This window comes from Dendrobates tinctorius, unplaced genomic scaffold (genome assembly GCF_039654945.1).
Source record: "Dendrobates tinctorius isolate UK_male_01 unplaced genomic scaffold, ASM3965494v1 ptg000231l, whole genome shotgun sequence".
NCBI classification, from domain to species: domain Eukaryota; kingdom Metazoa; phylum Chordata; class Amphibia; order Anura; family Dendrobatidae; genus Dendrobates; species Dendrobates tinctorius.
The window spans coordinates 22,492,384-22,505,550 of NW_027361898.1; the positions used below are offsets into that span (position 1 = coordinate 22,492,384).

General features: G+C 43.0%; 1 protein-coding gene across 1 annotated transcript; it reads left to right on the plus strand.

Moving 5' to 3' along the window:
* The first annotated feature begins 1,823 nt into the window (after positions 1-1,823).
* Positions 1,824-10,430, plus strand: LOC141059948 (ras-related protein Rab-38-like). Its single transcript, XM_073556184.1, has 3 exons — positions 1,824-2,223; positions 4,342-4,616; positions 9,634-10,430. The coding sequence occupies exons 1-3, from the start codon at positions 2,022-2,024 to the stop codon at positions 9,787-9,789; spliced, it is 633 nt and encodes a 210-aa protein (XP_073412285.1). The 5' UTR covers positions 1,824-2,021; the 3' UTR covers positions 9,790-10,430.
* Positions 10,431-13,167: the final 2,737 nt, after the last annotated feature.

Below are 13,167 nucleotides of genomic sequence, written 5' to 3' on the forward strand. Positions count from 1 at the left end.
GGGAGGTCTCTATTTCATTGTTTTTTAGCTTAATGATGGTGTCCAAAAAATTAATCTCGGTACTGGAGTAGTTGAGTGTTAAATTGATGGTGGGATGAAATTGATTAAACTGTTCGTGGAATGTCTTTAGCTGTTGCTCAGACTCCGTCCAGATGATTAAAATATCATCAATGAAGCGGTAGTAGGCCAGGGGCCTGATGGGGCATGAGGACAAAAAGTCGCTTTCAAGCTTTGCCATGAAAAGATTTGCATACTGTGGAGCCATTTTACTTCCCATAGCTGTGCCAGTCTCCTGTAGATAGATCCTGTTGTCAAATTCAAAGTAATTGTGGGTGAGGATGAATTTTATAAGTTTCACCACAGCATCGGCATCAGTCCCTGTGTTTTCCATGAAGAATTTGCAGGCATTTAAACCATCTTGGTGTGGGATATTAGAGTACAAAGATTCCACATCCATGGTGGCTAGGATGGTTCCTTCTGGTAGAGGACCTATTGCTGCTAGTTTATTCAATAGGTCAGTTGTGTCCTGAATGTAGCTGGATGTATCCTTCACCAGTGGTTTAAGAATACCCTCTACCCATCCAGATACCTGCTCAGTGAGGGTGCCCACACATGAAATAATTGGTCTTCCTGGATTTCCAGATTTGTGGATTTTGGGAAGCATGTAGAATGTCCCTATTCTTGGAGTCTCTGGTATCAGGTCATCGCCAGCTCTTATGGACTGGTCAGGCAGACAAGAAACCAACTTGTTTAGTTCCTTGTAATAGTCCTGTGTAGGATCCGACTCCAATTTTCTATAGTAGCGTGTGTCCATAAGTTGCCTGTTTGCTTCCTTCATGTAGTCTGACGTATTCATCATGACTATTGCACCTCCCTTGTCAGCAGGTTTAATGATGATTTCTTTGTTGGTTTTTAAAGACTGTGTGGCCTTTCTCTCCTGGGCACTGATGTTGGATGCTTGTCTCCTGTTAGTGTCTATGATTATGGATTTTATCAAATGTCTGAAGGAGTCTATATATTTATCCAAATGAGGGTTGCGTCCAGGTGGAGGTGTCCAGTCTGACCTTTTCCTAGTTGTGAGGATCCCTTTTCCTTCGGTCTGAGTGTTTTCTGAATCTTCTGTATCATTGAAATATTCCCAACTCACATCAGGACTACAAGATCGCAGGTACTTTCAGCTGCATTACATCTAATGTGGTGTACTTAATTATTTGTACTAAATGTCCAACTGGGGGTCTGTATGTGGGGGAGACAGGGCAAAAGCTTAGAACAAGGATGAATGCTCATCGTCACACAATAAGAGAAAAAAGAATGGATCTACCTGTGGCAAAACATTTCTGCATCCCTGATCACAGCAGCGTGGATATGAAATTACTGGTATTGAAAGGTAACTTCAATTCTCAGAGAGAGAGACGAGTTTGGGAGTACAAATTTATGACGAACTTTGATACTCTCACTGCTGGAATGAATGTGTCGCATGGATTTATGTCTTTTTACATCAATTAAGGAATTTCCTTTTAAAACCGTGTGGGGGCATCACAACACAGAACTAGACCCCAATCAGAGGACCATAAAACATCCGGACTCCTTATCTATGAACTGGTCCAATGTTTATATTTATGTTTCTCCCTCTCCCATATTGATAGTTCTGCTTCACGTCACTTGTCTTATCTATTGCATTTTTTCTAGGCTGTATTGTGCATAAATATGTGACTTCAGATTTTGTATTAGTCTAGCCTGATGAAGAGACCTGAGTAGTCTCGAAAGCTTGCAATGTGTTACCATCTTTTCAGTTAGCCATTAAAAGGTATCAACTACTGAGGACTCTCAATCCTGAATGTTTAATTAGTAGGATTTCTACACTGTATATCGATCATCGTCTTCTATGAAATGGTTAAGACACTTTGTCACTTGGATGTGGAATCCTAAGACAAGGTGCTGAGTACATAAGCGGTGGGCTTATATGCAGAGGAGCAGTTCAGTACTCGGTCTGATGTGTAGACGTCCTCCTGGCCAAGACCATGAGCTCCCCTAAGAGAGAGTTCCTCTTTAAAGTGCTGGTAGTTGGTGACCTGGGAGTTGGTAAAACGTCTATCATCCAGAGATACGTCCACAACATCTACTCTCACTGCTACAGGGCGACTATTGGGGTGGATTTTGCTCTTAAGATCCTGAACTGGGAGAAGGATGCTGTGGTGAGGCTTCAGCTTTGGGACATTGCTGGTGAGTCTACTGGTTTCTTGAGATTATAATACATAAAGGATACTGAAATGCTGAATTAAATTTCTACAATACCAGTAGCCCATCTGTAGTGGTTCATCTGGTACTACAAGCAAAAATGACTTCTCCTAATACTGTTTCCTATATATGTTTATGGCCATTAGCTCTAGGTGTGCAGACCCTCAATATGTTCAGCTGACAATGTAGGGCTTCAACCCCCCGTGACTTTTTTCTGTTTTAGAAATCCCTTGTTTTTAGCTCGGCCTTTTTTATCGTAAAATCCTGACCTTAACCGAGAATCAGCTAACAACACAACTACTTAATTATTAAATACAGCACTTAAAGGGGCTGGTCCTTTTCAGAAAATCATCAACCCCTGACACAGTTTTGTACAAGGACAAAGATTTACTTGAAGGGGATGACCCCTTTTAAATAATACTGATGTCCATTACCCACATAATATTGCTATTTATTGTACAGTGACACTAAATGCCCACAAAATACTACCATATACTGCCCAAATAAGAGCAAGGGTTATATACAAACATATTGTAGTGCTCCTGTTTTGATTAAGAGTTAAAAAGTTTCTAAATTGTTAAAGGAAATCTGACACCAGGTATGAAAGCAGCGAATGCAGAGATAGATCCTCTGTCCAATGATGTCACTTATCGGCCCGCTTTCTGTAGTTTCAATAAAATCAGTGTATTATCAGCGGGGGTTATCATTAGAGGACCAGATATCTTGCGCCATGCAGTCCTCCTGCTCTGTTTAACCCCACCACCATCGCTGATTGGCAGCATTCTGCCTATGCACAGTGTACTCAGAAAGCTGACAATCAGTGGTGTGGGCGGAGTTATACAGAGCTCAGCATTCAGGGATCTGGTAGATCTGCAGCAGAAAAAGCTGCGATTTTTATCAATACTACAGCAAGTAGCTCAGTAAGTGATGCATCAATGCTGCTCTCATATTACATAGCAAAAATCTGATAAGCCACAGCAGCTATATTGGCTGTCTCTACCATACACAGGGGCACTTGCTCACTCTGTTGAGCACTCTTGTGTTCTCTGTTAGTGATGAGCAAGTGTGCTCGTGTGTTAACCGAGTGTCTTCAGAATGCTCGAAAAATGTGTTCAAGTCCCACGGCTGCATGTCTCGTGGCTTTTAGACAACCTCAACACATGCAGAGGTTGCCTACCAAACAAGCAATCCCTGCATGTGTTGTGGCTGTGAGACATGCAGCTGTGGGGACTGGAACATATTTTTCGAGCACACCGAGGACACTTGGTTAGCCCCCCGAGCATGCTCAGATAACACCTTATCCCAACACATTTGCTCATCGCTATTCTCTATGAGAGAGCAGCTGCCAGACATCTCTGGCAGCGGCTTGTCTTAGGAGAACAGAAGGATTGGCAGTCCAAAATTTAACACGCCAGATCCTTATCACCTACAACAATCATCTGTCAGGGATCCGCATACATGTTAGACTGTTGACCAAACCTGTCAATATCAGCATGTTTGGCCGACATTAGTCTAATATATATGGGAGGCTTTTGTAATTTCTGTAATTTCGACAGCTATCTTGGACTACTTGCCAGGATTAGATTGTCTGTCTCTGGATTGTGTCAAGATTACCTATGGGTTTGTCTTTAAAGAAAACCTGTCAACAGGGTTATTATATACCTCAAACTAATAAGCTGTAAATGCAGAGCCCACCCACTGGGCTTGCAATTCATTCTATGATCAAGGGAAGGATTTACTCAGCATTAAATCACCTTTACATACATGCCATTAATTTGGAGTAAAAGATGCTGATAACTGGATGTCTTTAAGTGTCGGATTAATAAAGACGACAAAATCCATCCTAAATATGTTGTAATAGTATTTGATTGGACGAACTGCATTGTACAAACCCCACAGCTACTTCTATTTGTGCTGAAGATAGATTGCCATTGGTTACATTTTTTTTATTCTAAAGGGAAATTTGGGTATTTAGTGATATTTGCTGTACATTTTTGCTATATTTCCATTTCTTTATGTCCAATAGTCATACATTCGTTTACATGTCAAATTGAAGAAAGGGGAATTTAAAAGTATGATGATGAAATATATGTTTTCATTAAGGCCAGGAGAGGTTTGGGCACATGACTCGTCTATATTACCGTGAAGCTGCTGGTGCATTTGTAGTGTGTGACTTGGGCCGTGCAGTCACTCTACAATCCGTTCAGCGCTGGAAAGACGACCTGGACTCAAAGATTATGCTAAAAAATGGAAAACCAATTCCAATGATTCTGATTGGGAACAAAAGTGATCTTCTTCCCCATGGAATAAGAATCCAAAATGTAGAGGACTTGGGCCGAGAGCTGGAGTTTACAGATTGTTATATGACTTCTGCTAAGGTAACTCATTTAGGGTGTAGTATCATCCTGGGTCATCCCAGACAAATTAGGTTTTAATTTTTATTTTCCATGCCATTTAATAAGAAAAAAAAATTATAATTAGTAATTGGTGCTACTTAATTTGAGATTTTAAATAAATATTCTGGACTCCACAAATAAATGTTATTCGTTGTATTATGAAGGGTTTTACCTTTTTCTAATGTACTTTCTGAATCAATTTCCTTCCTTTACTTTCACTGGATTAATTCTGCCCTGATCATGGGATGAACACAACGGGCACACAGGGGCATGGCTCCGGCAAGCTCCAGCAAGTGTCCAGGATTGCAGAGCGGCGCTGGAAGAAAACAAATTCGCAAGATGACTTCACCACATTCAAACAGGCAACACTCGATTTCAAATCTGCCCTCACCTCTGCTAAACAGGCCTACTTCACAACCCTCGTATCTTCCCTATCTTACAACACAAAACAGTTATTCAAAACGTTTAACTCCCTCCTCCGCCCACCACTGCCTCCTCCAACCTCCCTAATCTCTGCCGAGGATTTTGCCACACTTCAAAAACAAGATTGACCAAACAAGGCAAGTCTTCATCACTCAACCACCACAACCCCTTTGTATACCAGACCAATGCCCAATCCCCATGACCTCACTCTCCAACATCACTGAAGGGGAGCTTAATCGCCTCTTCTCCAAATTGCACCTCACAACCTGTGCACTTGACCCCATCCCATCCCACCTCCTCCCCAACCTCACCACCACACTTATCCCATCCCTAACCCACCTCTTCAACCTATCACTAACGTCCGGTACCTTCCCTTCTGCTTTCAAGCATGCCACAATCACGCCTATCCTAAAAAAGCCAACCCTCAACCCAACCGCTATGTCCAGCTATCGCCCAATATCATTGCTTCCATTCGCTTCCAAACTCCTGGAACAGCACGTCCACACTGAACTTTCCTCCCACCTTTCATCTAACTTGCTCTTTGACAATCTACAATCTGGTTTCTGCCTCCATCACTCCACTGAGACAGCCCTGACCAAAATTACAAACGACCTACTTACAGCCAAATCAAATAGACAATACTCTATACTCCTGCTTCTTGACCTGTCCTCTGCATTTGACACAGTTGACCACTGCCTCCTACTACAGATCCTCTCCTCCTTCGGCATCAAAGGCCTTGCCCTATTCTGGATCTCCTCATACCTTTCCAACAGCACATTCAGCGTCTCCCATTCCCACACCACCTCCTCATCCCACCCTCTCTCTGTTGGAGTCCCCCAAGGCTCTGTATTAGGACCCCTACTCTTCTCAACCTATTCACTTGGTCTGGGGCAATTCATAAAGTCCCACGGACACTCAGATCTACCTCTCTGGCCCAGACGTCACCTCTCTGCTGTCCAGAATCACAGAGTGTCTATCAGCCATATCCTCCTTCTTCTCCTCTCGCTTCCTCAAACTCAATGTAGACAAATCTGAACTCATCATCTTTCCTCCATCTCACAAATCTTCCTTACCCGACCTAGCTATAACAATTAATTACATCACACTTTCTCCAGTACCAGAAGTCCACTGCCTCGGAGTAACCTTTGACTCTGCCCTGTCCTTCAAACCGCACATCCAAGCTCTTTCTACATCCTGTCGCCTCCAGCTCAAAAATATTTCCAGAATCCGTCCTTTCCTCAACCCTCAATCTACTAAAATGCTTGTGCATGCCCTCATCATCTCCTGCCTCGACTACTGCAACATCCTTTTCTGTGGTCTCCCTGCTAACACCCTCGCACCTCTCCAGTCCATCCTTAACTCCACCGCCCGACTAATTCATCTCTCTCCTCGCTACTCCTCCACTTCTCCCCTCTGCAATCTCTTCACTGGCTCCCATTCCCTCAGCGTATCCAGTTCAAATTACTAATACTGACCTACAAGGCCATCTATAACCTGTCTCCCCCATATGTCTCTGAACTAATCTCCCGATACCTTCCCTCACGTAATCTCCGGTCCTCCCAAGACCTCCTTCTCTCCTCCACACTTATTCGCTCCTCCCCCAACCACCTGCAAGACTTCTCCCGAATAGCCCCTATTCTCTGGAATTCTTTGCCCCAACAAGTCCGACTATCAACCACATTTGGATCCTTCAGACGGAACCTGAAAACCCACCTCTTAAAGAAAGCCTACAGCCTGCAATGACCCCGCTACCTCCTTCTCTCTCACCACTACCTGTGATATCACCTCAACCAACACCGGAACTGCTGCAACCCACCAACCTACTGTCTCCTTCCCCACCATCCTGTAGCATGTAAGCCCGAAAGGGCAGGGTCCTCTCTCCCCTCTGTATCAGTCTGTCATTGTTAGTTTGTTTACTGTAAGTGATATCTGTAATTTGTATGTAACCCCTTCTCATGTACATCACCATGGAATCAATGGTGCTATATAAATAATAATAATAATAATAATAATTGCAAACAGAAAACTGCACTGTGGCAGTAAGAAGCTTTGTAACTGTGTTTTTCTGACATGGCCGGGTCAGGCTTTATATCCACTGGGAGGGAATAAGAAAAATTCTTTTGAATAACATCAAGTGGCGATCTTGAAAACTGTGAGGGTTGATAAAAAGTGTTTTGGGAAATTGCATACCTTTTTATTACAAAGAATATCACTAAATAAGGAAAGTCTTTATTGTCCGACCACCACAACCTCTTTGTATACCAGACCAATGACCTAACGATATAACCTCTCTCTCCAACATCACTGAAGGAGAGCTTGCGCATCTCTCCAAATCACACCTCACCATTTGTGACCTTGACCCCATCCCATCCCACCTCCTCCCCAACCTCACCACCACTCTTATCCCATCTCTAACCCATCTCTTGAACCTATCAATAACTTCTGGTACATATTCCTTCTGCTTTCAAACATGCCACAATCACGCCTATCCTCTAAAAGCCATCCCTTTACCTGAACACTATGTCCAGCTATCGCCCCATATCTTTGCCCCCATTTGCTTTCAAACTCCTTGAGCAGCACGTCCACACTGAACTTTCCTCTCACTTTGCATCTAACTCCCTCTTCGACAACCTACAGTCTGGCTTCCGTCCCCACCATTCCACTGAGACTGCACTGACCAAACTTACGATTTACTTACAGCCAAAGCTAATGGACAATTCTCTATACTCCTCCGTCTAGATCTGTCCTCTGCCTTCGACACAGTTGACCACTGCCTCCTACTACAGATCCTCTCCTCCATTGGTGTCAAAGACCTTGCCCTGTCCTGGATCTCCTCATACCTTACAAACCGCACATTAGCGTTTCTTACTCCCATACTACCTCCTCATCTCATCCTCTCTCTGTTGGTGTCCCTCATTGCTCTGTCTTAGGACACCTTCTCTTCTCAATCTATACCCTTGGCCTGGGACAACTCATAAAGTGCTATTGCTTTCAATACCATCTATATGCTGATGACACTCAGATCTACCTCTCTGGCCCATATGTCACCTCTCTGCTCTCCAGAATCCCAGAGTGTCTATCAGCCATACCCTCCATCTTCTCCTCTCGCTTCCTCAAACTCAATGTGGACAAATCTGAACTAATTGTCTTTCCTCCATCTCACTTTTCTTCCCTACCTGATCTATCACAATAAATGACATCACACTTCCCCTGTCCCAGAAATCCGTTGCCTCGGAGTAACCCTTGACTCTGCCCTGTCCTACACACCGCATAGCCAAGCTTTCGCCACCTCCTGTCACCTCCAGCTCAAAAATATTATCAGAATCCGTCCTTTCCTCAACCTTCACTCTAACAAAATGCTTGTGAATGCCCTAATCATCTCCCGTCTCGACTACTGTAACATCCTCCTCTGTGGCCTACCTTCTAATACTCTCGCACCCCTCCAGTCAGTCCTTAACTCTGCTGCCCGACAAATTAATCTCTCTCCTCGCTACACTCCTGCTTCCCCTCTTTGCAAATTCCTTCAATTGCACCCAATTTCCCAGCGTATCCAGACTCAAACATATGTTTCGAGCACGTCAAAGTCAATCAGTTAACACACGAGCATGCTCATTATTCGCTCATTACTAATTGTAATTCATACACTAGTAATGTTCTAATTTTTTTATCAAGTAATTTTTATATTTGTGTTTTCATTTATACAACACTATTTTTCAATGATGCCAACAGTAGTACATAAAATATACAGAATCAACGTTCCCTTGCATGGCCCCGCAGACAGTCCCACAGTTACCAAAAAGCCATTTGTGAAGGTCCTACTGCAGCTCAGATAGCAGCTGCCCCACAGAACTCTATCTCTCATGAGAGAATCCGCTGCCAGCCCACCGGTAATCATATTTGGCCAATTTCCCTCTCTTACAAAAGACGTGTTTCTCCGTATGTAACAACCAATTTACATGATTCCTAATTTTGGTTACTGATGGTGGTATTTCATCTAGGCCAATGTGATAACTTTTTATGAGGTAACAACTCTTAAAGAGTAATCGACATTTTTTTCATAAATCATTAGTACTTGTGAAAATACACAACTTTGTAATGTCAAATATACGATAAATAAGCTTCTTTCTCCTCCAGCAATGATTATTTTTTTCTCAAAATTCTCAATTCATGAGTTTGACCAGTGAACACTGATTTTCCCATTACTGTGATAGGAGATGACAGTTGGTGCTTATAAAGTTCTATGGAGATCTGTAACTTCAGCAGAATGTCTGTGTCTCCCTTTAGCTCCTCCCTCCATAACGTTTCAAAAGCACCAATTGCCAACTCCTACCTCAGTCATGGGAAAATAGGTCTTCACTGAATACAGATTTTGCAAATGTATTGAAAGTGTAAGATCAATGTCCAGGAGAAGAAAGAAGCAGATTTCTCTGATAAGATATATTACAGAGTTTCTTATTGTCATGTGTACAAAGGATTTAAGAAAAAAATAAAATAAAATAACTCTTACTCTTTAGGAGTTTTGCAGTAATTCAGCACAATCTGAAGCTCTTGATATGAGTCTATATTCCTCCTGCAGGACAATGTGAACATCGATCAAGCAATGTCATGTTTAATTAAAGAAATGATTGCAAACAAAGAGGACAGTGAACCAACAATGGATCCCAACGTTATTAAATCATCTCATCTGAATTTTCATTATACAAAAGACTGCTCACGATGCTGCCGTCTATGAATCGTGGGACTATATCTGTGTGCTCATCTATGGGATGTGGATGTGTGTGAAATTACTGTATAAGAAAATTGTATGCATTCATGTGACTACAGTTCAAGGGGAAAAAAACACTGATCATGGACAGGAGCTGCCAAGGAATGATGATCCACATCACAAGAAAACTAAAGAAAATGGCAAATTATTCATTATGTGACAGAAGCTGCACTGTGGATTTAGAATCATTCAGCAACTATATGGGTTAAAATGGTTATAGCAGACAGGGAGCTCAGCCCCATTGGATACTGGGAATGTTGTTTTTGTGTGGGATATCCAAGAGGAAGGTGTGTATTAGAGAGTCTCTTGTAAGACTGAAATCAGACATATTGTACTATGTAGACCAGTTTTTCCTGGAAAGTGATTTCTATAATGAATGAAGCAGTCAGGACAGCCAGGAGCATCTTTATTACATCAAGATAGATAGGAGAGAGCTACAGCACCGGACTCATCCCCATCCCCTACCTCACTGCATGATCAAGGTACTGTTTTGCTTTGGTTAATACACTGTGTGTGAAGAGAAGTTGACTTTCATATATGTTGATGAAGCATTGCATGAACAAAAGTGATTCTGTATGATGAAAAGAAGCTTGAATAAAACCCCTGTGATCAACTTCAGCTCAGAACTGTGTCATAGCTATGTGGCTGTAAACCGTTACCTCCCTCTACTGTGAAGAGTTACAATTAATGGTTGCCCTTAAGATTTTCCCAGGATTCCAGAACAAACTCATGCTTCCATTGTATCGCCTCATAACGTGCAACAATTACATATGGAAAAATGCTTGGCATGGATCAGGGGAGGACAAAGACAGTAAAGGGCCCCTGTGCAGCACTTGTGCCTGAGCCTCCCCCCAGTCAGGCACCACCTCTGTAAAGAATTATGTACACAAATTAATACATAAAGCATGTAAAATTCCACATAAGGCATATGTATACATATACATACATAGTATACACACAAATCAATAAAAAATGTACATAATAATAATCTTTATATAGCACTAACATATTCCACAGTGCTTTACAGTTTGCACACATTAGCATCGCTAATGTCATTGGAGTGTAGGAGGAAACCCAGGCAAGCATGGGGGGAGAACATACAAACTCCTTGCAGATGTTGTCCTTGGTGGGATTCAAACCCAGGATTCCAGCGCTGCAAGGCTGCAGTGCTAACCACTGAGTAACTGTGCACAGTGACATTTTTGTGATGCAGGTGTTCAGTCATCTAGACAATGTTTTTCTTTGTTCATTCATTCATTCATAGTTGGAACTTTTTTCTTTTGGAAGACGATTGGTATATCTAAATGCCATTTTGACCAACATGCATGTACGTAAGAGTTACATTTGTGTTAACATTTTAGATTAAATAAAGGAAAAAAAACAATCCTACCATTTTTATACGATTAACAGATCCCCATAAATAATCTATTCACTGCATTGTATGGGTTGTTACGATTACAGAGATGACAAATATGTGCATGCTGTATGGAGGGTGTGATTACTGTGTTTTTCATTGTGTTTTTAAAATTTTTTAGGATCAAGAAAAATCTTTTGACTCTTATTTTACCTCTGATCTACAGATACATAGAAATGCACTGGTATATAAAGATGTACAGTGGCTTGCAAAAGTATTCACCCTCTTTCAATTTTTAATGTTTTGCTACCTCATATTCTGAAATTTAAGTGTTTTTTTAGGGTTTATGTGGCGCCCCTGAGGGTCCAGTCACCACAGAGGTACTGCACCTCATCCAGAGGTGTGGTACCCCACCCTCAGGTAAGGAGGGAGCACCACCCAGGACTCCTATCACTCGCACACAACACATGCTAGTTAGTCAGGGCATCTGGGTGTACCCTTTGGGAGGATGGCCTCATCCCAGGCTGGCTAGGAAAGGGTGTTGGGAGGCAAGTGGGAAAGGTAGGTAGAGGGGGAGGAGCTTAGGAAGTGAAGTGATTGAGGACATCCAATCAGGGAGAGAAAGGTGACAGTTAGTGGGAGGAGCTAGTTCTGAGGTAAATAGATCCTTCCAGAAACTAGTGAGTCGGTGACAGGACAGTGTAAGAGCAGGATTGCCGTGAGAGGATTGAGGGTCAGAGCAGAGAGAAACATCTTGACCAAGCTCCTAGTAGAAGGAAGGGGTCCTACGGGCACGGATAGTGCGAAAGCCAACCGTGGGGCCCGTATCCTGGAAAGGAAGGACCAGGCCAGAGTGAGGGAGCTAGCCCCTGAAGCTAGTGGAGAACTGCAAGGCTCAGCTAGAAAGCCGGAGGCTGAGGTAACTTTCACTGCTTGTGAATGCGCAGGGCAGAAAGGAAGGGAGAGATCAGCGCAGAGACATGGCCTAGAGAGGAGAACACAAAGAGGAGCCTTGAACAGGTGTTCCTGATCTACCTGGGAGTTTGGCTGGACCCCTCACCCGGAGGACACAGTACTAAGTGGGCTACCGCATGCAGGAATTGTGAGTAAAGACCCTGAAACTGCACCCAACTTTGTCCTTTGCGTCATTTACATCTTGCCTGCCGTACACCGCATTCACCATCCCCGTCACCGGCTCAACTGCCCTGGGACACAGCTCTACCTGTGGAGAGCTTTACCATCCCAGCTACCCTAACACCGTCCCAGAGAATCTGCAGAGCAGCGTCGGCTTAACACCTGCATTGCCGAATACCACAGGTGGAGTCACAAATCCCCTTTTCCCCTACAACTATCTTACCATCCTACCAGGGCCACGGACCGGGTCACTAGCACCACCGTGACACACTTCCCCTGTAAAAGAGTCTGACCGGCCCGGTACCGAGTACCCCCGGCCCTGGGGGGCATTTCATTTACATCACTTCATGTAAGGAACATGCCTACGACTGTGAATATTGTTTTTTTTTATTGTGAAGCAAACAACAAATAAGACAAAATTACTGAAAAATTCAGTGTGCATAATAATTCACTACCTGAAGTCAGTACTTTGTAGAGCCTCCTTTTGCAGCAATTACAGCTTCAAGTCACTTTGAATAAGTCTCTGAGCATTCCACATCTTGCCACTGGGATGTTTGCCCATTCCTCAAAGCAATATAACTCCAGCTCCTTCAAGTTAGATTGTTTCCTCTGGTGAACATCAATCTCCTTGTCTGACCACATATTCTCAATTGGATTAAGGTCTGGGCTTTGGCTAGGCCACTCCAAAACATTTACAAGTTTCCCCTAAAACCACTTGAGTGTAGCTTTAGCAGTATGCGTTAGGTCATTGTCTTATTGGTAGGTGAACCCTCCGTCCCAGTCTCAAATCACTGACAGACTGAAACAGGTTTTGCTCAAGAATATCCCAGTATTTTGCACCATTCACCCTCCCCTTG

What these genes read in the sequence shown, in the direction of transcription:
- LOC141059948 (XM_073556184.1), top strand. Translation starts at nt 2,022, where the DNA reads ATGAGCTCCCCTAAGAGAGAGTTCCTCTTTAAAGTGCTGGTAGTTGGT. An exon ending in TCAGCTTTGGGACATTGCTG is followed by an intron (nt 2,224 to 4,341) that starts GTGAGTCTACTG and finishes GTTTTCATTAAG; the next exon opens with GCCAGGAGAGGTTTGGGCAC. An exon ending in GTTATATGACTTCTGCTAAG is followed by an intron (nt 4,617 to 9,633) that starts GTAACTCATTTA and finishes TTCCTCCTGCAG; the next exon opens with GACAATGTGAACATCGATCA.